Source organism: Mytilus trossulus, chromosome 2 (genome assembly GCF_036588685.1).
Source record: "Mytilus trossulus isolate FHL-02 chromosome 2, PNRI_Mtr1.1.1.hap1, whole genome shotgun sequence".
NCBI lineage: Eukaryota > Metazoa > Mollusca > Bivalvia > Mytilida > Mytilidae > Mytilus > Mytilus trossulus.
Genome location: NC_086374.1, coordinates 14,322,385 through 14,347,706, shown reverse-complemented (window position 1 = coordinate 14,347,706; position 25,322 = coordinate 14,322,385). Strand labels below are relative to the sequence as shown.

The following is a 25,322-nucleotide window of genomic DNA, read 5'->3' as shown; positions in this document are numbered from 1 at the left end:
TAAATTGGCTTTTAGTTTCGAATTGGGAATACTTGTGTCAAGTGTAGAAAAATCAAATATTTCAATAATATTCCACTGTGATTAAATGTACTCTAATACTCTAACAGATCTTTTGATTTTTTTTTATTACACACATTTGATATACGACACCTGTTGAATGGGTGGTTTAACACTAATTTTAAAGCCCAGCTTTGATTAATGATATAATTTTTTTAATTAATTTCGAAAGAGATTTTGAGGAGCACTTTGATCATCCAGCATGAAAAGGTTGACGTTGTTTGTAAGGACACTTATGAAATATGTAGTTTATTATAAATTTGATTTTTTACATTGTTGGAGTATCTATAAAACTAGAATATCGAGGTCTAATTTGTCAGCCGTCATCACGTAAAAACGACGAATCAATAATTCAACTTTATTTACAACTAATATAGTACAAAGGTGTAGATTAAAAATTAAAAAAGTCCAGGCCCTTTTGTTTTCCACGTAATTAATATTGCCAATCATAATTACGAAGTTCCGGGTCGAGTCCAATGCCGATACCAATAGTATATTCACCTGTTACCTATTACCTTATCTGTACGTTCCGCATCTGACAGGCGCACCACCAAACGGTGTATTTAGGATTAATATGCTATATACACGGGTCATAATCACAGGGTTGACCCTTCTAAATTGTAAAATTGTTACCTATTGTAGTATTTTAATCAGTAAGACTTTCAAAAATAACAATACGAAAACTAAAAATCTGGACTAAAATTAAAGCGTATAGGTACAGTTTTCAATTTGTTAGCGGGCATGACGAAAAACAGCGAATCAAAGAATTCAACTTTATTTATTACTAATATTTGACAATGCTGTTGATTAAAAATACTCCATTCCAGGACCTTTTGATTAAATATTACCAATAATTGATATGTTCCAGTTCGACGGGTTCAAACAGAAAGATTTGAATGCAGAGAAAAATGTGTGTCTTATAATCGGCATGACTTTATCAGATGACAATACTAATACTAAAATAAGGCTTGCACATAGTTATATACTTTAATTCAGTCACGGACCCGGGATATCACGGGTGTGTTCTAGTAAGTATTCTAAGTTTCTAATAATTTAGTCTATAATGATGATATCACGTTAATGATAATATGAATTTTGTTCTTTATCTAATTTATATTTTTTGATTTTTTCCGACGTAGTCGGTAAAGTTTCGGTTTGTGCCCTTTGAACTTAAGGACGCTTAACTATGGCAACAGAATACGCATGCTCGAAAATCCTTTCTGTGATTGGACAAAATGCTGTCATGGTGGGTGATTTGGTTGTGTTTGAAAAAACGTCTCGTTAATTATATCGCGATGGAAAGCAAGTAAAAAATTATAAATATTTGAAATAGATCTTACAAAGATTTATATTTTCATTAAAATAATTGTTTCTCCAATTGATCTTTGTATCCATGACAGCTGTTTTTTTTCGGGACAATTATATAATTTTTAATGTAAACTTTGTTGTACGAACGAAAATGACTTTTAGAACGCACCTACGCCTGTGAGATTTCCGCGCGGTTCAGCTGGAGATTTAATTAAAGAGGTCCTGCATCATTAATTCATTGTGCTTCTGATTCTGTGAAAGTTATCGAAATGATAGTTTTAAACATGTACTCAAATTTAAATACGTAGCATATCTTTTTTAAAGATAGTTGTTATTTGTTGTCTTTGTTTGTTTTTTAATTATTATTTGATATTAGCACTGACACTAATGCATATATATTATTGTATGAGGTAAAGAAATTCAAAATAAAGAACTATACAAATATTTCACATATAGTTTATCACAGAAACATTTCCCCAATAAATGTTTGGAAGACTTTGTTTTACCGGGTTCACTGAAATATTCAAGATTATGTATTCGTGTTTTATTTTGATAGTGTCTTTTTCCACAAATGAAGATAAAATTTTACTCGATAAGAAGACAGTTGAAATTCAATATGAATGATAAAAGTAATCAATATGTTACAAAATACGTCAATCAGTACAATATACTCATATATATCCTAATATTTTTGCTAATTTCTTCAATTCTAAGTTATATTATTAACCCATCGACCTATACGATTTAAGGTATCATCAATTCTGTACACAGTACCACCGGATATTTGAATAATGGGCGATAACCCTAGAGCTACTGCCATTACAATGGAAAATGTGGATTTACTATTAAAAGTCTGTAACAAAAACGCATAAAGACCTACAAGCGCTATAATACCAATTAGATTAGCAATAGAAAATAACAATAACGCCTTCTTTCTCAATCTTGTCAATCCTGATATTCTGTCTTCGTTTGATAGTCCCTTTGATGCGGTCGATCCGACAACGTTGGAGACGAGTTCCTCCCAGAATTCAAATTCAGTTTGGTTAAAGTCACTCAAACTAACAGATGAAGCACTCAAACTTCTAAGTGACGTAGTGTCAACTGAAAAAAACAAAAACATTTCATTAAAATGCGACCAACAATTCAACGAAACGAAAAGAAAAATGATTATGTAATTTTTTTTAAATCAAAACCTGTCCAATGAAAAAACATGCATGTTATAATGAAAGATACCTTTATTGCTGATGCTAATTCTTTTTTTAATAATTCATCAAAATGTATACTTTATAGATATATATATGACACAGATATACTGCAGTTTTATTTAGATAGACCTGTTAATCAAATATATAAACCTTTTATATGTAAATATCGTATCTCCGCACATATCCTCAATATAGAAACAGGCAGATATTACAATGTAGATAGAGAAAATAGATTTTGTACTATGTGCACTAACAATATTGTAGAAGATGAATACCATGTTATTCTAGAATGTAATAGATATAGTGATGTAAGAAAACTATACATTAAGAAATATTATTGGCAATATCCATCCACTTTTAAACTTATACAGTTGTTATCAGTTCACAATGTAAAAGAACTTAATAATTTAGGTAAATTTTTGTTTAATATTGAAAAAATTCGTAATATGTAGTTGTATTATTTATTTATCATATGAATTTTTGTCTCATTCTCCGCCATGCATGTATTGTATAATTGTTGTATTTATATTTCGCTGATGCATTCAAAAAATATTGTAAAATTGTATATTCTATAACCTGTATTGCTTCTGAATAAAGTATTATTATTATTATTATAATATCCTCATTACAAATGTTCTTAATCATCGTTAGCAGAAAACGGGAGCGATGAGAGATCGGGTTTTAATTAGATTGAAATTCTTTTGATATAATTCTAGCGTTTCCCTATCCCTCGGATGATTTATACTGGGATCCAATAATTATACCGAAAAGACATGTTTGCATAATGTACATGTAAACATATTAGTGTAAATTAAAACGCCTTAAGACATTTTTAATTTACACTAATATGTTATAAAAGTTTAATGAAAATATTGTTTCATCACTTTTCTACATTGTGCAAAGAACGTGAAAGGCACCCACTTGTATTTGTTTGCCTGTTTGAAGGGACTTAAAAGAAGCAAAGCAACTGCACTACAAAAAATATAAATCGTAACAATATACAATTCTGATGGTCTATTTACTTTTAAATAAACTCATCATAGATAACAGGATTCACATTTTGTCTTTGCGCCATACGAGCATTTCGTCTACAAAAGACGCATCTGTGACGTTGGAATCAACAAAAGTTATTAAGGCCTAATGAAGTAAGAAATTGAAGAGTATTGAGGACCAAAGACTCCATAAAGTTTTGCCAATTACCACCTAAGATTATCTTTTTAAAAAATCCGAAGTTTAAACGGACACTTACTTATTATGCAAAATTAGATTTTTCATGCCTAATCTATGCAAAATTTGACAATGTTTGCCCAACCTGTAGCGTGAAATCCGGTAACCCATACTTTTTGAATATTTTTGAAAGAAAAAAAAAACATGATAAGAATTTTCATTTAGACAAATTAGTAACACAAAATCTATGGACTTTAATTAAGACACCTCAACAGGACTTCATATGAAATTTGAATTAAAAAAAAACGAAAACATAAAGACATTATAAAAAACCTGGATTTACCAAGATCATTCATACCAATCATAAAGTCTTCATCATTGCCATTTCTCATTCAGTCATACACAATACTGCAAAATTAGTCTAACCTGAACCACGAGACATTGTAGATTAATTTTATTTCTTTATCATTTTTTTAATATAAATTCTAATTTATTAGCAGAAAGCATAGTAACAATACGAGTAAATGAAAAAGAGAGACGAAAGATCACAGACGGACATTCAATATCGAAAATAAACTGACAACGACATGGCTAAAAAGTCAAAGACCAACAAACAATCACAAAAGACTGAGCAACACTAACTCCGTTGAATGCTAGGGGTAATCTTAAGAGTATTTCATGTATGCTTTGACAAGACATTGTATTATAAAATACATTTGAAGATATCAAACATATGTACCTTGTTTAAATTTTCGTCGTTTCTTCATTTTTCGTTTAATTTTAGGTAGGTGGAGAAATTTTGGTACAGTGGCAGTTTGCTACAACATAAAAATACATGTATTATCATATGCGTTACAAAAAGAGTATTCAAACGATTCTAATGTATTTGTGTTTGTATTAAAACCTTACTTTAAATTGTGGTATAAAATGTGTGTAATCATAGATGATTGAAATAAAAATCTTTTCGAAAAATGTAATCAAATCAAGTGTTTCAATTGTACTTACATTATCACGTGTTCCCCATGATTGGTCCACAATGTTACACATAGCGTAGAGAGGTAGTATCATATTCATAAACGGTATAAAGAACAAATAGACGACACCCGTTATCAGTATCCATATATCTGTTGGGTATAGCATAGCTCCATAGATATAACTACCAAACATTAGCATTACCAAAATACCTTCTGCGTGCTCAAAATGTCCATCTTGGAAGCCTAGTTTGTGGAAGTATAAAAAATTATAAAATATACTGCAGATTGATATATGTTATCATTAATATACATTTACTGGTCCTTTAAATTAAAAATACGTTTGGTGCAATTATCTTATGTTAATGGTATACAAGGTCCATATACATAACGCATGATGCATTCGCTGTTCATTCAAATCTCATCAGTCAGGCATGTTTTTAAATGCACAAGTCTTTTCTGGTTGAGAGAGATTTACTACAGATCTTTGACACTCCATTTTGAAGGAGTAGGTCCAGTACGACCCCTTTTTGGCCCAAAAAATACAGCAGTTTTACAAAATTGTTCAAATTAATATAAACTTTTAGTTATTTATTGGAAAGTAGGCTGCTTATGCTACATAAATATGGGATTATTTTGACAATACAATGTACATATATCGGGTACTAGCATCACTAAGTCATTACTGAACTCTTAAAAAAAAATTGCATTTAAGTTAAATTTTAGACGGTCTTAAATGGAAATGGCCGCATTTGTGTTCATTCTTGATATTGAAATGTAAGTTGTATTTGATGATTATACATAACATATAGAAAGGTTGAGGATGAACATAAATGCGGCCACTTTCATTTTTGGGACAAAAACATCTTATAAGTGATATGTTTGGCATATTTGATAGATTTTTCATATTTAAGCTTGAATTGGAGCGTTATTAATGACTAAATCAGTTCAACTCTTTCGCAGAAACTAATTTAATCAGCTGAGATAGACACTTTTAAAAGTGTTTAAAAAGTTCCAAAATCTTTCGTCAGACGAACCTCAAATTTGAGGCTAACATTGGTCCTTACCGGACCGGGCCTACTCCTTTATCGCAGCGAGTTTTCAGCTTACAATACTACTTTCAAACAATGTACAATAAATATGTGTGAGGACATGTGTTGCCGTTATGGTTTGTGTAAGCGAACCGGTCCTATCATGTGCTTAAAATAAGCATTTTTTTTCTATAATCATGTCTAATGCAATACACAGTTCAGAAAAACTTTAATATCCTCTTTTCATTTTATTTATCACTCCCCTCATATGTTTATTCACAAACTACACAATTGTTTTTTTTATTGTAAGCAAGTTAAACAATACCAAAATACACGTGTTGCACTTACCTTCTGCTAAGTCTTTAAATATAATAACAGTAGAAGCTACAAATACATAGACTGTTCCTGCTCCAAAGACCATGATCAAAATCTTTGTCATTATCAACTGTACTGTTGGGGAAACCTTACTGAGTAACATCAAACAGTAGGCAACAACTATGGCAACTGTGACAGGTGTTGCAAAGATGACAGAGACACCAGTCGCCAATTCCAAACCGAGACACATCATTACGATTGTAGACCCAGGGTAGAGAACCATTATAAGAAATATTTCCACCAAGAAGAAGGCATAAAGAACAGAAAATGCATCGTTTGTTGATAGCAAGGCTTTGAGTTTCCGAATGACCAATATGGCGTTTGCATAATCTGACAGTAACCATCTTCGACGTTGCTTCATGAACTCATACGTATCTTCTGGACAGAACGTAGTATTTCTAGCATTACTGGAATATCTTAATTTCCATCCTTTCAACATCAATAGTGTGCACATCCATCTATCTTCACCTGAAATAATCAATTGAATATACTTATCATATTTAAAGCACGTCAACGTTTATTTGTCTTGTTTAATACAATATCATTTATTTTCTTTATTGATGGATCTAAGAAACTGGTGAGTAAATAAGTATAAATAATAAAATTGACAATGGACATGGGGACAACAACCCGACCAAATAGCTGACAACTGCAGAAGGCTTCTAATGAATCTTCAACGCAGCGTGACAATCCCGCAGCTGGTGGTGGTCCACAGCTGGCCCCTGAATAAAATTGAACTAGTTCAAAAAAATGGACATCACACTAAACTAAGTATGTATGCAGTAAATCTTCAAAATGTTTGAGTGAAGTCAATGTAAATGTATGGTATGTAAGAATCAACTAGTTAAAAATTTAAATATATGAAGAATACGTTTAGTCGAATGTACTGTTTTACGGAAATATATATACGCGAAGAACATGAAGAATTCTGAAATATTAAATAATGCAAATATGAACTAAAAAAAGGAAACATTTTTTTTACCGTTGTCTTTTGTAAAAATATCTTCCATATTTTCTACTGGTCTTGAATATTCGTCAACGATTTCCCTAACAGCATTCAGTTTATACATACTGAAACATCCTGGACAACACATAACTGAACCAATAATGTTCTGGGAACTTTTAATTGTCCAGAAATCTGAAAGTACAATAGCGCGTGTTAATTTTGAAAGAAAGGATACCAGAATGATGTTAATGTAGAGAAATAATAAGAATAGGAAGTACTCAAAACAATATATGAACTCGAATAAGCTTGCAAATACCATGATATTTTTCCAAAAAAAATGTATTGTATCAGCGAATCTTCAGACCAAAGATGACGACACAGTTCGCATCCCCTAATGGTCTGCAAACTGTCCTCATCCGAGGCTATTTTTTTACTCGGAAAGTCACTGCTAAAAAGTCTAATTTAATAATGATTCTTCTAATGGTACATGTTTAAAAAACAAGTGTAAAATATATAACAGAATGTTTACTCTGTAAACCATATTAAATGCTTGCACACATTGTGAAATTGTGAAAAGACTATATGCGATATTTGATCCTAGTTAAATTGAACTATTTACACTATTGCACTGCAATGATAGACCATAGTAAATGCTTGAACGAATTGTGAAATTGTGAAAAGACTATATACAATATCTGATCCTATTTAAATTGAGCTATTTACACTATTGCACTGCAATGATAGACATCGCCAAGTCACGTGATACACTTTTGGTTGACATGTCGAACCCTAACTATTAACAAAAACTGTAGTTACTATAAGGAAATGGTAATAATTCTTCCCAATAACTTACCTTAACTTCATTCCAAAATTAAAAAATATATAGTGGTTAAGGGAAAGTTATGCCTTTTTCTAATTTTTGTTTCAGTTTTTATAAAAAAGGAGAAACTGTGAAACATTCACCATTTATAAAAGTTGATGACTTGCATTCTTTATATATTATGTAAATAACGATTTATATACATATGTATATATATATATCTCGGACATTACTCTTAACACTAAGGTCAACATATTCATTTTTATACACAAATTTACCTTTAGCATAATCGAAAATCTGTAGCCAAACAATGGGGTGAACATGAACACCTTTTGGGCGTGTCCTACCACAGACCGCCCCAACATTTGGGTCAGATTCACACATGTGTAGAACATCCATAATACTTGTATCCACAAAAGTCATATCTGCATCTGTTGCCAGAATATAATCCTCGCAATCAAATGCAAAGTCTTCATGGTAAATGTGTCGTGAATCTGCTATGGTGTATATACTGTTTGATAATTCATTTTTCACTGAAAGGTTTTCAATTGCGCTTGTATCGCCTATAAATATTTCGACGTAAGGGAACATTGTCGTCTTCGTTTCAACACTGGTATTCTCATATTCTGTATCTTTTGTCAGTGGCTTGTATTTGTTGTAAGGAACTGTCAAATAATTTCGATTGGGTTTGCATTTTCCATTAGAAGAATCCAAAGATTCCACTGAAAACAAACTTGCGAAGGAGGAATTATTTGACAAATTTTCAGATGACTTCCGAAAATTAGACGACCGATAGTTCAAAACATACTTCATGTACATAACCTGACTCCAACGCTTTTTTGCATTGACCTTTGAAATATCTTTTAAGTGAACAAATAATGGCATTTCATTGTTAATCCTCCACGAAAGCTGTATTCCGTATGGGGTAAATAACATGACTCCTTCATCTTTATCTGTGATTAGATTTTCTTCAATTAAGCCCAGTAACTGGAGACCGAACTGCTTAATATTTTGTCCATCAGCGCCATTGTCTAAAAATATGTGGGATTCTAAAATGACATTTTCTCTTTTCAAAAGCTTTGAAACCGAAACATTTCTTATACTAGCCAGTAATCTGTCCATTTCTATATGGGATTCCTGATACATTGTAGTACATATAAATACTCGTCTGATATTTCTTTTATTATTAGCGGATTTGTTAAATGGTGTTGCTTTTATTGTATTATAGGTCCTACTTAATAAATGCTGTGTTGTTAAAACGGCTGCATACATACTGAACTCGCTAGGCAGTATTGTTCTGTCATTCAATATATCCAGCAATATCGGTAGAATAAGTAGTCCCGCAACAGTTCCATACAATGCAATATTATCTGCACCAACTTTGATTCCTTCAGAGTGTAAACCTAGAGTACTAGCCCAAGAGTTATGGGATATATTAATTACTGAAGAGGACGTTAATACCAGTGAAAATGACATTATAATTGCCGACAAATATATTGGAAAGTGTACAACACATCTTCCAACTTTAGTTCTGGCATTGAAGTACTTAACACTCTGACACAGAAATGAAGATAGCAAGATCATAACACATAAACAAAGATTTTTTATATTCGGAAAATACAAAGTCTCGAAAAATAACTTCAATGAAATCAATTCATTCGTGCTAGATGTTCGTTGAAAAAAGTAAACTGAACACGCACAAGTTAGCATTTTCAGAATAATATATAGCAAAGCGGAATTCTGAGTCCCTCTGCCATTTGTTGTATGTATAAATGTTTGATATTTAGGAGTAATAATTATTGATATTATGATCAGGAAGAAAAAAGTTAATCCAGATTCTTTTGCCGTCATTCTGTCTGCAGTCACCAGCAATACAAAACAAGCAATTATACAGCTTATAAACAGTAATACCAATAGTATGAGTATAAAACTACTAGTTTTTGTGCTGTTTTTCTGAAACAAAAACAAAATTACCTAGGTTTATGAAAAATATATGTATAATAATAAGTAATACAATCAAAATCGATTCCCTTTTTTATTGACTTTGAGCTCGTCGCTGTATACTTTCAGATCGGTGCTTTGTATGTTAAGACTTTTTGTTACTTTTTTTGTTTGCTTTTTGTCATTCTGATGAGTCTGATTTTTAAAGTCCTTGCATTGATGTTACACGGCTGACCTATGTTAGGAAGGGGTGGGGGCCTCAAACATGATTACCCTGAACCATTCTGTATGAATCTGTCATAAGTCAGAAGATTCTCATTCTGTGGTAGTCGTTATTTGCTGAATGTAATATTGTGTTTTCGTTTATTGTCCGAGTTTATTGTTTTCAACATATAAGTTCAGGCCGTGATTTTATTCGATTGAGTCGGAGTCGTTTAGCGCCTTCTATCCGATATTAGTGATTTTTAACTATTGAACTTTGGGTGTTACTGGTTTGCTCAATTGTGTGTTTCAAAATATTTATTGTTGGACAACTGATTTTGTTTTCAACTGTTTTGCGGAGGAAAATTGGAAATTCCGTAAACATAAATACACAAGATAGAAAGAAACATAACATTAAACGATTTACAAATAATAAACAACAATGTATGGTCTTCCAGGATGAACAAATATTACCATTCATGGATTTAGCATCATGCTATTGTGGACTAGATTCTTGATTTTGAACCACGCTACTCAAACTTTCCCATCTAATTGCTGGGCAACTAATCGTAGGATTTAAAATGCTTTAAAAGTATATTGATCGAGTGTATGGTTAACACTGTTTTATTTGAAAAAAATTTATGATCATATGAAGTTTAAGCGATATATCAATAAGACAACAAACAACCAAGACGAACAACACATTTAACCAAATAATTGGAAATGACGTAGCATATGTGGCAATCTTTACCGGTCTTATTCTTTTTTTTAACATTGATCGTGGAATAACATAACATTAAAAGAGATACACAATAGTAATTAAAACTATTTATTGACATGTTTGTATCTTAAATTTAAAATTTAAACCGATACAGTTTACAGGAAAAAAAGATCTGTGTAAAAAGTCAGTGGGACAGTATCAAGCTGTAAAAAGATATGTGTAAAAAGTCAGTGGGACAGTATCAAGCTATAAAAAGATATGTGTAAAAAGTCAGTGGGACAGTATCAAGCTATAAAAAGATATGTGTAAAAAGTCAGTGGGACAGTATCAAGCTATAAAAAGATATGTGAATGTTGTATCTTCTATAAACAAAAGAACACACTCATATGATCTCATATATAACAAATACAACAATTAGCTTCCATTATTTTTTTACAAGTAAATAATAACTCAATACTATCATTACGTCCAAGATTAATGAAAGATGATTAAAATAATAAACAAAAGGAGCCGACGTTATGTTCAAATAAATGGAGTATGTGTCCATGGAACCCAGATGATGCCACCACTTGCATATAACGTTATTACGAGCATAACTCATAGAACAGAAAAATTCGAACATGATCATCTGAGTTTTGTTGTAAGAAACATTATATACAAGTTTTATAACACTTGGTTGAGGCGAACTAAAATAAGACATATGAACGAACAGACGGACAAGGGTAAACCTAATTGCTCCCACTGCTAAGGCGGTGTCATAAAAATAAACTAACAATAACATTAACTGCATGCTTTTATGACATTTATTATCTTACCATTCGAGTTGAAAACAAAGAAAACATCATTCCTGAGTTTAACACACCTAATAACAGAAATCCTGGTATTCTCCACAGATAACTCCAAACTAAACTAGTCAACATATAACTCTCAGCAACGGAAGATATGACACCCTTAAAAGATACATTTGTTTTTATATGTATGGTCAATTCAAAAATATCATAGATACATAACATTTTACTTTTACAATAATGCTTAGATAAAGAATGAAATTTCAATACAAAGAACTAAAACTATAACCGAATTAGAGTTCCTAAAATACACTGTTTTAATTAAAAAAAAAATCTTATAAAGCATAAAGAAATCATTTTAGGTTTGTATACTAGTACATTGCCCTTCCATGATCAGGTTGTTATTTTAGAGAAGAGTAAATTGCGGTAATTTTATTTTATTTAATATTACATTACTATGCAAATGTTTCATAAGGATGTTACGATGTAAATTGAAACAAAATAACCTGTTGTTTTGCTTGAAATTTCAAGTTTTCTCGGTATTCACGAACGTCTGCCGTCTATGTTCCTTGCCAAATGTTTAAGTTTCCGTTTTCAAATGATCACACAGCTCAATTTAAAGGACCACTTAGATTTTAAATTTGATTTAAATCGTACTTTTTCTTGTACTGTAGACTATCAAATTTATTTTCAAATATTCAAATCTCAATCATTTAACTTCAAAAGCGAATGAGTGTTACGGGTTTTTTTCCAAGTCAAAAACAAACTTATTTAAAAGTTATTAGACGCATTCAATATTTTTTTCTCTCCAAAATTAAAAATATAAGATATGGAGCAAATCTGCTTTCAGATTGTTTTGGTCATCTGCTTGACCAGAAAACTTTTTTGGGGGAATCAAAATTAATTTTTTTAAGGAAAAGAAGATCCCCCTTCCCCTAGTTTAATAGTCGTTCCATAAGAACTAGTTCATTAGTAACCTCGGAATAAGTTGTGAAAAATATAACCATATAATTATGTTACAGAATATGTTTTCAAAACTACAGGCCACGAATGTACAATTATTTCCGATTGTTGTCTTTAAAAAGAAGAAACATTGGTCACATGATATAGTAACGGTATTGTGTCATTTCCAAGTATATAAAACCATATATTTTTTGAATCAATGTCAAGTAAACTATCAAATAAGTCATTTATCTTTCATATCGGAAGTAACAAACTACATCCATTCTTGAAACAATTGTCTTGAAACCATAAATCAGCGCATAATAAGCTATCATGTGACGCTGTAAATGATATATAAAACGGAATTTTAATGTTTTTGTATCATCTTTTTTTTAATTTTCAGTATTGTCGTTTATTGTTTTGGTGGTGGAACTTATCGACCTACGAAAGTTTGGTGACCCTATAAGGGGTGTAAAGATCAAGAAAAGGAGTAAGTAATGATAGAATAAATTAGACCCGGAATGCGGAATTTACGGGTATATGGAGCTCACTAATTTCGTGAAAAGCATGCACAGGTATAACTTGTAAGGGGGTTTGTTTTAAATATTAAGGCTATTCGAAGATAAAAAAAAAGTTTTTTAAATTGTTGATATATTTTGATTAACACTTGGATTGTCAGTGCTTGGATGATTGAATTTATATAAGAGTGAACTTTTCAAGGACTTTAGTTTGAATAATATCTAATGTAATACATATTTAAAACTGCCACACCTGTAGGCACAGTGCTGTTTTATTCATTAAATAATTTTTAAAGTTTGAACTTGTCGAATTATATAAGTCATTAACCTGAGGTTCGTACCTTCTTCTCAATCACTAAATGATTAAAACGTGTATAAGATACTTTGTCGATATTGTAATTGTGCACGTTATTTTTGTTTTCTTTCATGGTGATTTCAGAGGGGGATTATTGAAAATTCCGAATAAGAGAAATACCACTAAAGTTTACTAGCACCTGCTTAACTACAAGTCAATCCAAACTATTTTATCAACATTGAATGAATATAGTACTGGCAACATCATTTGCGGAAATATTTCGTTTTAATATTCTGTATATCTTATCATAATTTGAGAAGAAAAAAATGGCGATCATATGCTTTTGCCCCTTTAAAACATGTTGACAGGTTTGTATATTTAAGATATTTGGACAAGTGTGAGCGAATTAAAGATTATTTGTTTAAACTCATGTATTAACATTTCTTAAAGTTCACGTTCAGTATTGCAACATAACCTTATCATACATCAGTTATATGATGATACACATTGATATTAATCAGGCTAAAATGCTAAATTTGCCTTCTATTCAATTATATCTTCAGAATAGAAAGCACTTTATAAAACGAATAATATTTAGTATGATTTGAAATAGTTTGCACAGAGAGTTGTTGTCATGAAGTTTAGTATCATGTATGCACAAATAACAGGTCAATATGATAACATAGCATTTCGAGCCTATTGAATTGTTATCTGGTAGATTTGCTCTTAATACACAATTGGTAGGTTTGCTCTTAGTACACAATTGGTAGATGTAAATTGTATTGCCCAAAAAAATACTTAAGTATGACAGTAGATCATACAACAGACAATCTGTTTTAAAGTCCTTATATTGATGTTACACGGCTATCCTATGTTAGGAAGAATGGGGGCCTCAAACATGATTAACCTGAACTATTCTGTATAAACCTGTAATGAGTCAGATACAAAAACGCAATTGGGGAAAAAGAATAAAACAAAAATTCTTGAGAACTGAATCATAAATAAACTTTTAAAAACCATACCAATAGAAGCGACCCCCAATGGGGCCAGCTCTTCCATTTCTCTACAGTTGAAAATGATGATGTCCATATGTTGGATAACAGCGAGGCAACATATGGAAGAAATACAATGAACAAAGTAACCGATTTCCTGCAATATAACAAAAAAAAACCATGTATATGATAATGGTGATAATAGTAAAACAATAACAGCTACTAGTATCAAAAGGTAAAATTTCAAAAATACCGAGATCCGAGGAAAATTCAAAATGGAAATTCCATGATCAAATGACAAAACTAAAAGCTCAAACACATCAAAAGAATGGATAACAACTGTCATATTTCTTTCTTGGTTTATGCATTTTCTTATACAGAAAATGGTGGGTTAAGCGTGATTTTATGGCTAGCTTAACCTCTCACTTGTATGACAGTCACATAAAGTTCCATTATATTGACAACGATATTTGAACAAAATAAACATAATAATAACAGATTTATTCCTGCATTGCTATGAATCTCAGCGCGAAAATTATATGTGATCCGTAAAAGCTCATCGAACTTTTTCTTCTGTCTGTTGATAAATAATATATGTTGGCATTGCACAAATAATGTCTTCTTTGGCTGATCATGACATTAAAATACTAAATCCCTGGGATATGTTTTAGTTGATTTAAGTCTCTGATGCAAGATTTTAACTAGCTGTCAGTAATTGCGAGTACTTTCAACTCGTATTTTCTTGTTAATTTGACCTATTGATACTATTTGTAATGCTTTTTTGTTATTTAATGTTAACTTGTATCTGGCCTATATACCAGCTTTGATTGTTTAGAATTACTATTAATTTTTACTTCTTCGTACTATGAACATCAAAATTATTTCCTTTCTCGTCTTAGGTACCAGTCTTGTATCACAAGTCCAGTTTCCGGTGCATATCAAACATGGAGGGAAACAAAATAGTGCATTTTTTTCTGAATTTTCTTCTGAACTCAATTTTTTCTGTTTGTTATAGGTTAATGCTGAATTGAAACATATACATAGACATTTAAAAAATCTTTTATCTTTTGGGGATATCAATCCAGGAAAGTGGAAGGATATCATGTTTACTGGAAGTGGTGCGGCCTAGGAAAAATAGCAAACAGAAAGTAGGAAAAAAATGTTTTGACTTCAGGGTTGCGGAACTTTTTATTCTTCGTGGCATGACCCCCTTTTTCCGATTAAATCACAATTTCACATTAGTACATACATAATATGAACATGAATTTTTTTTTTCTATGTAGCATTTTTTATTTTACTTTTTTCAAAAATCAGCTGTTTTGCATGTAAACCTATGGAGCAGTTAATTACAAGACTGCAACCTTTATACTGTGTATACATCACACTTCCGGCACCTGTGCATGAGGTACACGAAGTTTTATCAAGCACCAATTTTATAGTTTTATTGTTGATATTCACCACACATGTACCAAAATATTATAGTTTAATAGATAAACAAGAAATTTCTTGGTATTCCTAAACGGACGATTTTACAGACAGAAGAAGAAATATACTGAACAACAAAATTGTCATCATTTACCTGTGTATAATATGACAGGACAATTTGGACTTTGCAATGAAATTAGTTCTTTAACAATATTTTAGTAATTCAATGTATATTTAGGTTTTGCATTTATTTTATTATTCTAGACTTTGTCGTAAATTTAGGCATAAGTGTTTTACACGGATTATTTGTCATAATCTTGGACAAAGGTCTTAAATGCGTTTACTCTATTTATCTCATTATTTATTCTCTGTGACGGTTTGGACTATAATTTACAAATACGTGTCGGACACTAATTACTCTTTTAATCTATTGTTATTTTTAATTTGTCATTTGTTAATCTGCTTAATCCTTTAATTGCTTGTGCTTATATATATTGTTATTGTTTGTATGTTATTTTACATTTAGTTTGGAGTATGTTGTTCGGTCTAACCGGACTGCTAAAATAAAAGTTTTAGGAGCGAAATCTTCCTTCTTGGTTTACATATAGTCGAATAGCCATTTTACCCGGCTATATCAATATGACGTAACTTTTTCAAAATTGATATTTTTCTGAAATTGTTTAGCATTTCACAGCGGTATAATACTTTTACTTTTGTTATTCTGTGACAATTTTTATGTTGACAGAAGCTGTGAATTAATCTTTATAGACTTTTTCACATAAATTCAGTGATTACAATCAAAAGACTAATTTTAGAAATAAATTGAGATTTAAAATCGTAAGATACATCGGACCACTTAGATTTTAAAGATAACTAGGATCAGTTTAAGTTATAATGACAATTTGAACAACCACTCATGCTCGCAAAACAGATTTTTTTTAAGAGAATCGTTATGAAGGTACTTTCAAATGAATAATGTGAAAAAAAACTTGGCAAATAACGTTAACGGTACAGAAATATGTTAAAAACTAAAAGTAATCTAAGATAAAACATTAGCTCTTCTTTTACTATCACTAAACTAGAAACTGGAAAGACATTTTTATGATCTCATTTGTAAATATGATTTACGATTAATCAACATTTGTTCATGAAATTTTTAACTTATAAGGTCGCGCCAAATTCCTTTAACGTAACGTACACTTATGACGCGATTTGATCCACTGAAATTACAAAATTAGAATTACAATGAATGTTTAATCTCGCCTAATGTTTGTTCCTGTCCTAATTCAAAAACGTATAGTTGTTGCAAGTCTTGTGTGATTTTTGTTATGCCCCACCTACGATAGTAGAGGGGCATTATGTTTTCTGTTCTGTGCGTCCGTTCGTCCGTCTGCTGTACCGTTCGTTCGTTCGTCTGTCCAGTTTCAGGTTAAAGTATTTGGTCGAGGTAGTTTTTGGTGAAGTTGAAGTCCAATCAACCTGAAACTAAGGATATATGTTTCTTATAATATGATCTTTCTAATTTTAATGTCAAATTAGAGTTCTCACCCCAATTTCACGGTCCACTAAACATAGAAAATGATAGTGGGCATCCGTGTACTGGGGACACATTCTTGTTTTAACCTTGATTTATTTGTATACTTCGGAGCCGAGTTTTGCATCGATTTGGTTAAACATGCAAACGTCATTGTTTAAGACCAGACGAAGCAAACTTCGGTAGTAAGAATTTTTCGATGCGTTGAAGACCCATTGGTGACCGTGGGCATTTTTCTTCCCTTTAATCGGGTTGTTGACTGTTTGACACATTACCCGTTTCCATTCTTTATTTCATAATCTACACAAATTTGAGTCATACATGAAGTAAAATTTAGTTTAATAACAGCTAAAAAAAAATGAGAATGTAAATAAGGAATATGCCAAAGAAAAAACACCCAACCAAGGAGCAGGCAACAGCCGTACACCACCAATGGGTCTTCAAGACAGCGAAAGAATTCCGCTAATTGTATTCCTAATGAAGCTTAAAAAATAGCTCGTTATAAATGATTATGCTATGTGTTTTATTAAAATTCTGATCCAATAAAATTCTAATTCAAGAGATTTAATTCAAGTCAGAGTGAAGTAATATAATTGTATTTAATAACATATAACAACTTTACTTTTAATCGTTAAAAAATGTCTTGAGTTGCATTAAATCTAAAATTTAGTTCACTGACATCTGTGTTCTTAAGTGCTTTCAGCATATTTAAACAAAATGTTTGTGGGGTTAATAACATCACAGTATCCGCATTGCACTGAGTACCCAAATTCATACAAAAAAGCTGCGGAAATCTTACTAGTTTTCTTTTAGCCGAAACAATTTGTATCTATATAATTCATTTTGACATTATGCACGTCTTCCAACATCGCCTATTATGTGTATATGTTAGCGGCAATAAGTGAAATGAGGCATTAAACTTAAATCCTTGACAATAAGCTAACTCCTAGGCAGTAAGTATGTTGCCTTAATGTTGTTAGGCATTAGTCTTAAATCCTAGGACTCAAGCTTAAATTCAGAAAAAAAGTGTGCAGACATTAAGCTTAATGCCTAAAATATGTATGCGAGTAAATAAAAGACATTTATTTATATAAATAAAAATATATTTGAAATAATTGGCCGATTTTGACTAAGACTAGGTATAATTTGTTATTACAGATTACAAATGTGTCGAGGTTTGTGATTGGATAACAACACAGAGATGTCAGTATATATGTTCAGGAAACTGCAGGGGTATAAACGAAGTTTTTATCCCCAATTGGAATCTCAAAGACGTCATCATAACACCGGTTACTATGTGGCGTAGTCAAAAGCTATACAGAACACTGAGGATTGTCAGAGGCTTCACAGAGGGAACATAATGACTTGCTCAAGTCAATAATACATGTTTAATACAAAATCACGCAGTTTATACCTTTAATACTAAAATTTCATATTAAAAGTGTTATTATAAATTATTGCATACGCGAAAAAATTATGTTCACAGCAAATTAGAAAATCCTTCAAGTATGCCGAACATATCAGGTTGGTTTGTCAATCATATGTGTTGTAAAAAACAAAGCCACACACACATAAAACACAAAATATGATATCTAAAAACTTATGACGCGATTTGATCCAATGAAATTACACAATTAGAATTACATTAAAATGGAAAAGGAGAATTTGTCAAAGAGACAACAAGCCGACCAAATAAAAAACAATAGCAGAAGGTCGCCACAGGTCTTCAATGTAGCGAGAAATTTCCACACACGGAGGCGTCCTTCAGCTAGCCCCTTAAAACAAATATATACTAGTCCAGTGATAATGAACGCCATACTAATTTCCAAATTGTACACAAGAAACTAAAATTAAAATAATACAAGACTAACAAAGGCCAGAGGCTCCTAACTTGGGACAGGCGCAAAAATGCGGCGGGGTTAAACATGTTTGTGAGATCTCAACCCTCCCCCTATACCTCTAACCAATGTAGAAAAGTAAACGCATAACAATACGCACATTGCCAACAATTGTTTTCAGAATAAACGTGTTTAGTTCCGATGCAAAGACCTTATCAGTGACTCAATATCAACGCCAAAATATGCATTCTTTAATGACTTGACAACAGTATCGTAATTATATCCCTTCTTAATAAGTCTATTCAAAGGTTTTGTAAGTTTCTGAGGTGAATACTGACACCTTTGTGCTTTATAAGGAATATTTCCATAAAAAAATTGGATGTGAAATACCTGAACGTATTAGAAGTCTGCATGTTGAGCTATATTTACGAATGATGTCTTTATACCAATGATAAAATTTAGTAAATGTTTTGACTAGTTTGTGATATCGAAAACCCTGGTGTAATAATTTTTCAGTAAATATAAATTTCTCTCGTTAAAATCTAAAACATTGTTACATACACGAGCGAATCGTTGAGATATATAAACACCGTAAGATGGTGACAAGGGAACGTCATCATCTCAAAACGGATAATTAACGATAGGAAATGAAAAATCATCCCTTTCATCATAAATATTAGTATTCAGCTTTCCGTTAGTGATATAGATATCAAGATCGAGAAAAGAGCAGTGGTCATTGTTAGTATTAGCTTTATTTAAAGTAAGTTCAACAGGATAAATTTCATTAGTATACATACTGAAGTCGACATTATTGAGAGCCAAAATATCATCCAAATATCTAAAAGTATTATTAAATTTGTTGATCAGATGTTGTTTCGATGGGTCTCTGCTTATTTTTGTCATAAATTGTAACTCATAACAATACAAAAACAGGTCCGCAATTAGTGGTGCACAGTTAGTCCCCATTGGAACTCCGATAATCTGACGATATACGGAATCCCCAAAGCGAACAAAAATGTTATCTAGTAAAAATTCAAGGGCATATATAGTATCAAAGCATGTCCAATTAACATAGTTTTTTTTGTTTATTGCTACTAAAAAATGACCTAAAAGAGTGTGAACATATATGTTTCAGGTAAAAATTTTGGTCGAGGTCGATTTTTATGAAGTTGAAGTCCAATCAACCTGAAACTTAGTATATATAATCTTATGATTTGATCTTTCTAATTTAAAAGTCAAATTAGAGTTCTGATCCCAATTTCACGGTCCACTTAACATAGAAAATGATGGTGGGAGTGGGGCATCCGTGTACTGGGGACACATTCTTGTTTTAACCTCGATTTTTTTGTATGTTTCGGAGCCAAGTGTTGCATCGATTTGGCTAAACTTGTGTACGTCATTGTTTAAGACCAGACAAAGCTGCCTCCGGAAGTAAGAATTGTTCGATGCGTTGAAGACCCATTGGTGACTTACAGAGGGAACATAATGACGTGCTACAGTCAATAATACATTTTTAATACAAAATCACGCAGTTTATACTTTTAATACTAAAATTTAATATTAAAAGTTTTATTATGAATTATTACATACGCGATAAAATTATGTTCACAGCAAATTAGAAAATCCTTCGAGTATGCCGAACATATCAGGTTGGCTTTTTTCAATATATGTGTTGTAAAAAACAAAGCCACACACACATACAAACACAAAATATGAAATCTAAAAACTTATTGAAAAAATTGTTAGATAAAAAAAAAGGTGCATTTAAACGGATTGCTCAAAATAATAAAGAAACACTAAACATGGAATAAATATACATCATGGCAGCATTGTGAATGTTCAACAAATGCCTGCACTAGAAAATAACATTAAGTCAGGGTTAATCCATAATATATGTGTAACTCTGGTCTCAGACAGGGTATATACTGTGATATTTTCGGCTTAGGGCTTACAAATTCTAAGCCGGGAATGTCACAGTATATACCCTGTCTGAGACTTGAATAACATATATTATCTACGTTTATATCCGTAGATATTATCTACGTTTATATCCGTAGATAAGGGTATTTAAGGATGTATTCTTCTGACGTTTCAGTCTCGTTTAAATCTCATTCTGGAATTACTTCTAAAACATGTGATACAAGTGGAAAATATCAATGAATTTTGAAAATATTATAATCAAACATAACTTTGTGAAAAAAATGTGTATTAACAATAAATAGTTTTTGAGTTATCCAGTTTTCAAATTTTATGGCCAATCAAGTCAGTGTTTTTTTAAGCCAAAATTTGGAGGAAATGGGTGAGGGGTACACTAATAGATTTTACAGGAATCATGTACATCCCATATCATTTTTGTCTTTTCAAATTTCTTAGATATGTATGTTTCAATCATTCATAACAAAAAAGTAGAAATAGTATGCATTTTTTCTTAAAACTTATTTAAAAGTATGAAAAAAGTCAAATTGTGGAACTCTGAATTTTTTTTTACGATAATGATCCAAAAAAATGTAACAATTGATAAAAAATTGGAAAATCATCAAAACATATCTACGGATATGAACGTAGATAAACCATTCAGTACCCTGTACACCTTGAAGTATCGCATCAGGGTATACTGGGGTACTTCAGTGTGTTAAAATATCCATATCTACGGATATGAAAGTAGTTACTTTATGATATCAAGAAATATATGTGCCAGTCGGACATATGCAAAACCTGTATTCTAACATGACATTCTTGTAAACAATCCAAGTAAAATTAAATTATATTCATATGTTAACTTTAAGGCAATATCATGATTTGTTTTGGCTGTTCCTCTCCTACTACCACTCCGTATCCGTTTTTGCACGATGCATTAAAATTGGGAGTGTGTCAAAGCGACAACAACCCGACCATAGAGCAGACAACAACCGAAGGCCACCAATGGGTCTTCAATGTAGCGAGAAACTCCCCCACCCGGTGGTGTTTTTCAGCTGGCCCCTTAAACAATATGTATACTAGTCCAGTGACAATGAACGTCATACTAAATTCCGAATTATACACAAGAAACTAAAATTAAAAATCATACAAGAATAACAAAGGCCAGAGGCTCCTGACTTTGGACAGGCGCAAAATTGCGGCGGGGTTAAACATGTTTATGAGATCTCAACCCTCCCATAAACCTCTAGCCAATGTAGAAAAATAAATGCATAACAATACGTTAGAATGTTAGATTTTACGGGAATATGCAAGAAGGGGACACTGAAAGTCGTCAAAACATGAAAACATAAAGATACGATGATAAGAATTTCTATTATGGTCATATTATGTTAAATGATAGTTAGATAGTCAAATACATCAATCTTAGTATGCTATTGTTTACCAATGTCAATTATTAATTGAGATTTCTGCGTAATTTTCGTCAATATAAATAGTGTGATTAATTAAGGACAGCAAACATTTCCGTTCACATAGATCGCTTCGATCTAAAGTTGCTCTCCCTGTCCTATTATAATAAAAATAATTCATTAGAACATGAATTTATAATGATTTTAACATAGTTTTTTATGCTGATATTGTACACCTCATTTCCGCTCGGGGTAAAATATTTAGCACCAAGGGCTAGCATGTGGTTAAATTACGACAAATTCTAGCCCCCATAAACGAAGCACAAGTTCAGATACATTGTAGATAAATTTTAGCATTACGAAAAATTAAACCTGTTTCCAGCACTAACCGACATTAAGTAATTAGCAATTGATTTCCAGAGGGGAAAAATACAAATAATAAATTCCTACCATTCGTTTGTTGACTCCAATTTCCTTTGGCTTATCAACAAAACTAGTGATCCCTGATGTATAAAGAAGAGGGTAAAAATCAGGCCGAACAGAATAAGTTTCACGAAGATTTCCATGCACATCTTTGTACCTGAAATAAAACAGTTTTATTCAGTTTAACATAATTAATACCCTTTTACACTCTTTTTGTGCTGACAATATATTCTATGATAGATAAATTAATATGTTTTGTATCAGGACTATGTTACTCAGTAGATCTTCAAATCGTTCAATCGTTCAATTAAACAACGAAAATAAAATTGTATTACACAGGGTTTTTTTGTCAAAACTACGTGTATGAATGTGTCTTACATTAACTCCATAACAACTGAACTTCCGAAGTTTAACTATTAAACTTCTGATAAAGAAAAACATATAGAATGTAGACCATTACACATAAAAAAAATAAATAGCTATCTCTAATCTTATTAAAAGTGATTTTGTATGGCGATTTGTCTATATTAGGTCTTGTCAATTATTTTAAGTCGAAAAACGTAAAGATTATTGGATCAATTGTTACATATCCTCAAAACACCCATAATTAAAAACAGAAAGATAAAAAAAATATTTGACTTGTGTCATTGCATTTTAAAGATGTCGTTGATGTGTTTCAAATATAGCATGATAGATTAAATTATTTTTACTTCAGAAAGTTCTTATTATTTCTTTATCCCTGTATTTTTTATTTATCATATAAAAGCAATTTATGCGCTTTTGTGAAATAAATTATTGCTTCAACTAAAATGCTCCATAACTTGAAGTCTTTGAAAAATAATATACAAATTTAAAGTTAATCAAATGCTTACAAATTGAAGACTGTTTTCATATAGCTTCGAATCCTCTTGTGTTAAGTTGTCACTTCAGAGTATTTGTTAAAAGGTAAATCTTTTATACATTTGTGAGTTTTTTTTACAGATTATTAATAGACATGTTACGAAAAGGTATATGCTCGACGCTGAGGTTGACAAATTAGTCTTTCAATTAAGTGACGGTGTCAAAACATTGATTATAATTTAAACAGGTAAATTTAAATATTGTGCGTCTTGGTAAATTCAAATCACATTTATTTAGAACATCATAATGTAACATCCTATGATGGTAATTGCTGTTGTGATATCATTTCTGGCTATCATAAAAGACATGAAAAGTGTATTCGTGCAGGAGTGGGTGGGCTAGAAAAAGGGGGCTGAGAGTTTTACAAGTTCATTCGATTATAGATTGATGACATATACATATTAAGCTAAATAGATATTAGTTTTATTGTTGCATGATTACAGTTCCTGAAAAAGTTCATTCTGTCGCTCCACTAATCATACACAGAGCTCCATAGTCTGGTTGATTTTTCTCTCTCGGGTGTATTCATAAGATACTAATGACTGAAAGTTTTTAAGTGCTTTATAGCGTGTTCGACATATATCCGACACTCTGATATAGAAAATTCATTTGTTTACATTTTCTTCTTTCTACTCATGGTTAATCTTTCAAGTAGGTGGCGTCTGTAGGGGTTAACATTTTCGAAGAACACATATGACAGACAGTAGCTAACGACCACAACTGAACTACAGGCCCCTGACTTAAGACAAGCTAATGAAAAGTATTGCGGGCTTTAACATTTTTGTTATATATTTCCTGCCTTTTTATCGCCCTATTCTATCCGAACTTTTTAATAGTTTATTCAGCCTTGTTTGACATGACCCATCTACTGCAATTTACATGAACGTCCCCCCTCTCTCATGTTTTGCATTGCTATCTATTTCTCATATTTCTTATGGTAAACATATTATTGAATATTCGTTCCATATGGAATTTCCTCCAAAACAGTCAGGATTCTACTTCGTCAAAATTATCTCCCCATTACGCCAGTTCATTTTCACAATCGTAGAAACGGAAGCCATTGAAGGGATAACGCGCTACCAATTTTGCTCTTGGAAACCGATAAATTTATCCACATTGCACCATTACGATCCTTATACGTCAGTTGTTTTTTAAAGACAAATTTATCAACTAGCTAATGAGCATCAGTTAATAATCTTGTCTGCAATAACTTAAAACTATTGTATGATCGGTTGTCATGTGGAATTTTCGGAAATTCATAAACATTTAAAAAAATTCGTATTATATATTTTGTGGAAGGTCAGACTAGATTTGCATACTGCATGAAGACTATAAACTCTAGTTATCACACACACAAAATTAGAATTTTTCGAAGATATGCATTTTCTGATCCAACTTGAAACACTGTCGTCAAGTACTTTCAGTAAAAAAAAAATAGCTATTCTAACACACCTTCTCTGTTTTTGTGACTCATAAGATAGATATTTCACTTGACCCATATATTTCATCTTTTAGTACTGTGATTTTTTTTTTGTGTTATAAAGTCAACCTGTAGCTTTAATATATAAAAATGATAGAATCTGAAGCGAGACGACGTA

At 31.5% G+C, this 25,322-nt stretch overlaps 1 protein-coding gene across 1 annotated transcript; it reads right to left on the bottom strand.

Annotated features, from left to right (window-relative positions):
• Positions 1–1,805: 1,805 nt before the first annotated feature.
• LOC134705620 (uncharacterized) lies at positions 1,806–23,772 on the bottom strand. The gene is made up of 10 exons (XM_063564342.1): positions 23,697–23,772; positions 22,852–22,981; positions 14,309–14,435; positions 11,559–11,693; positions 8,159–9,518; positions 7,097–7,252; positions 6,088–6,582; positions 4,743–4,954; positions 4,477–4,555; positions 1,806–2,466 (listed from the first exon to the last, which is right to left on the bottom strand). The coding sequence occupies exons 2-10, from the start codon at positions 22,971–22,973 to the stop codon at positions 2,075–2,077; spliced, it is 3,078 nt and encodes a 1,025-aa protein (XP_063420412.1). The 5' UTR covers positions 22,974–22,981; positions 23,697–23,772; the 3' UTR covers positions 1,806–2,074.
• Between the last annotated feature and the right edge of the window lie 1,550 nt (positions 23,773–25,322).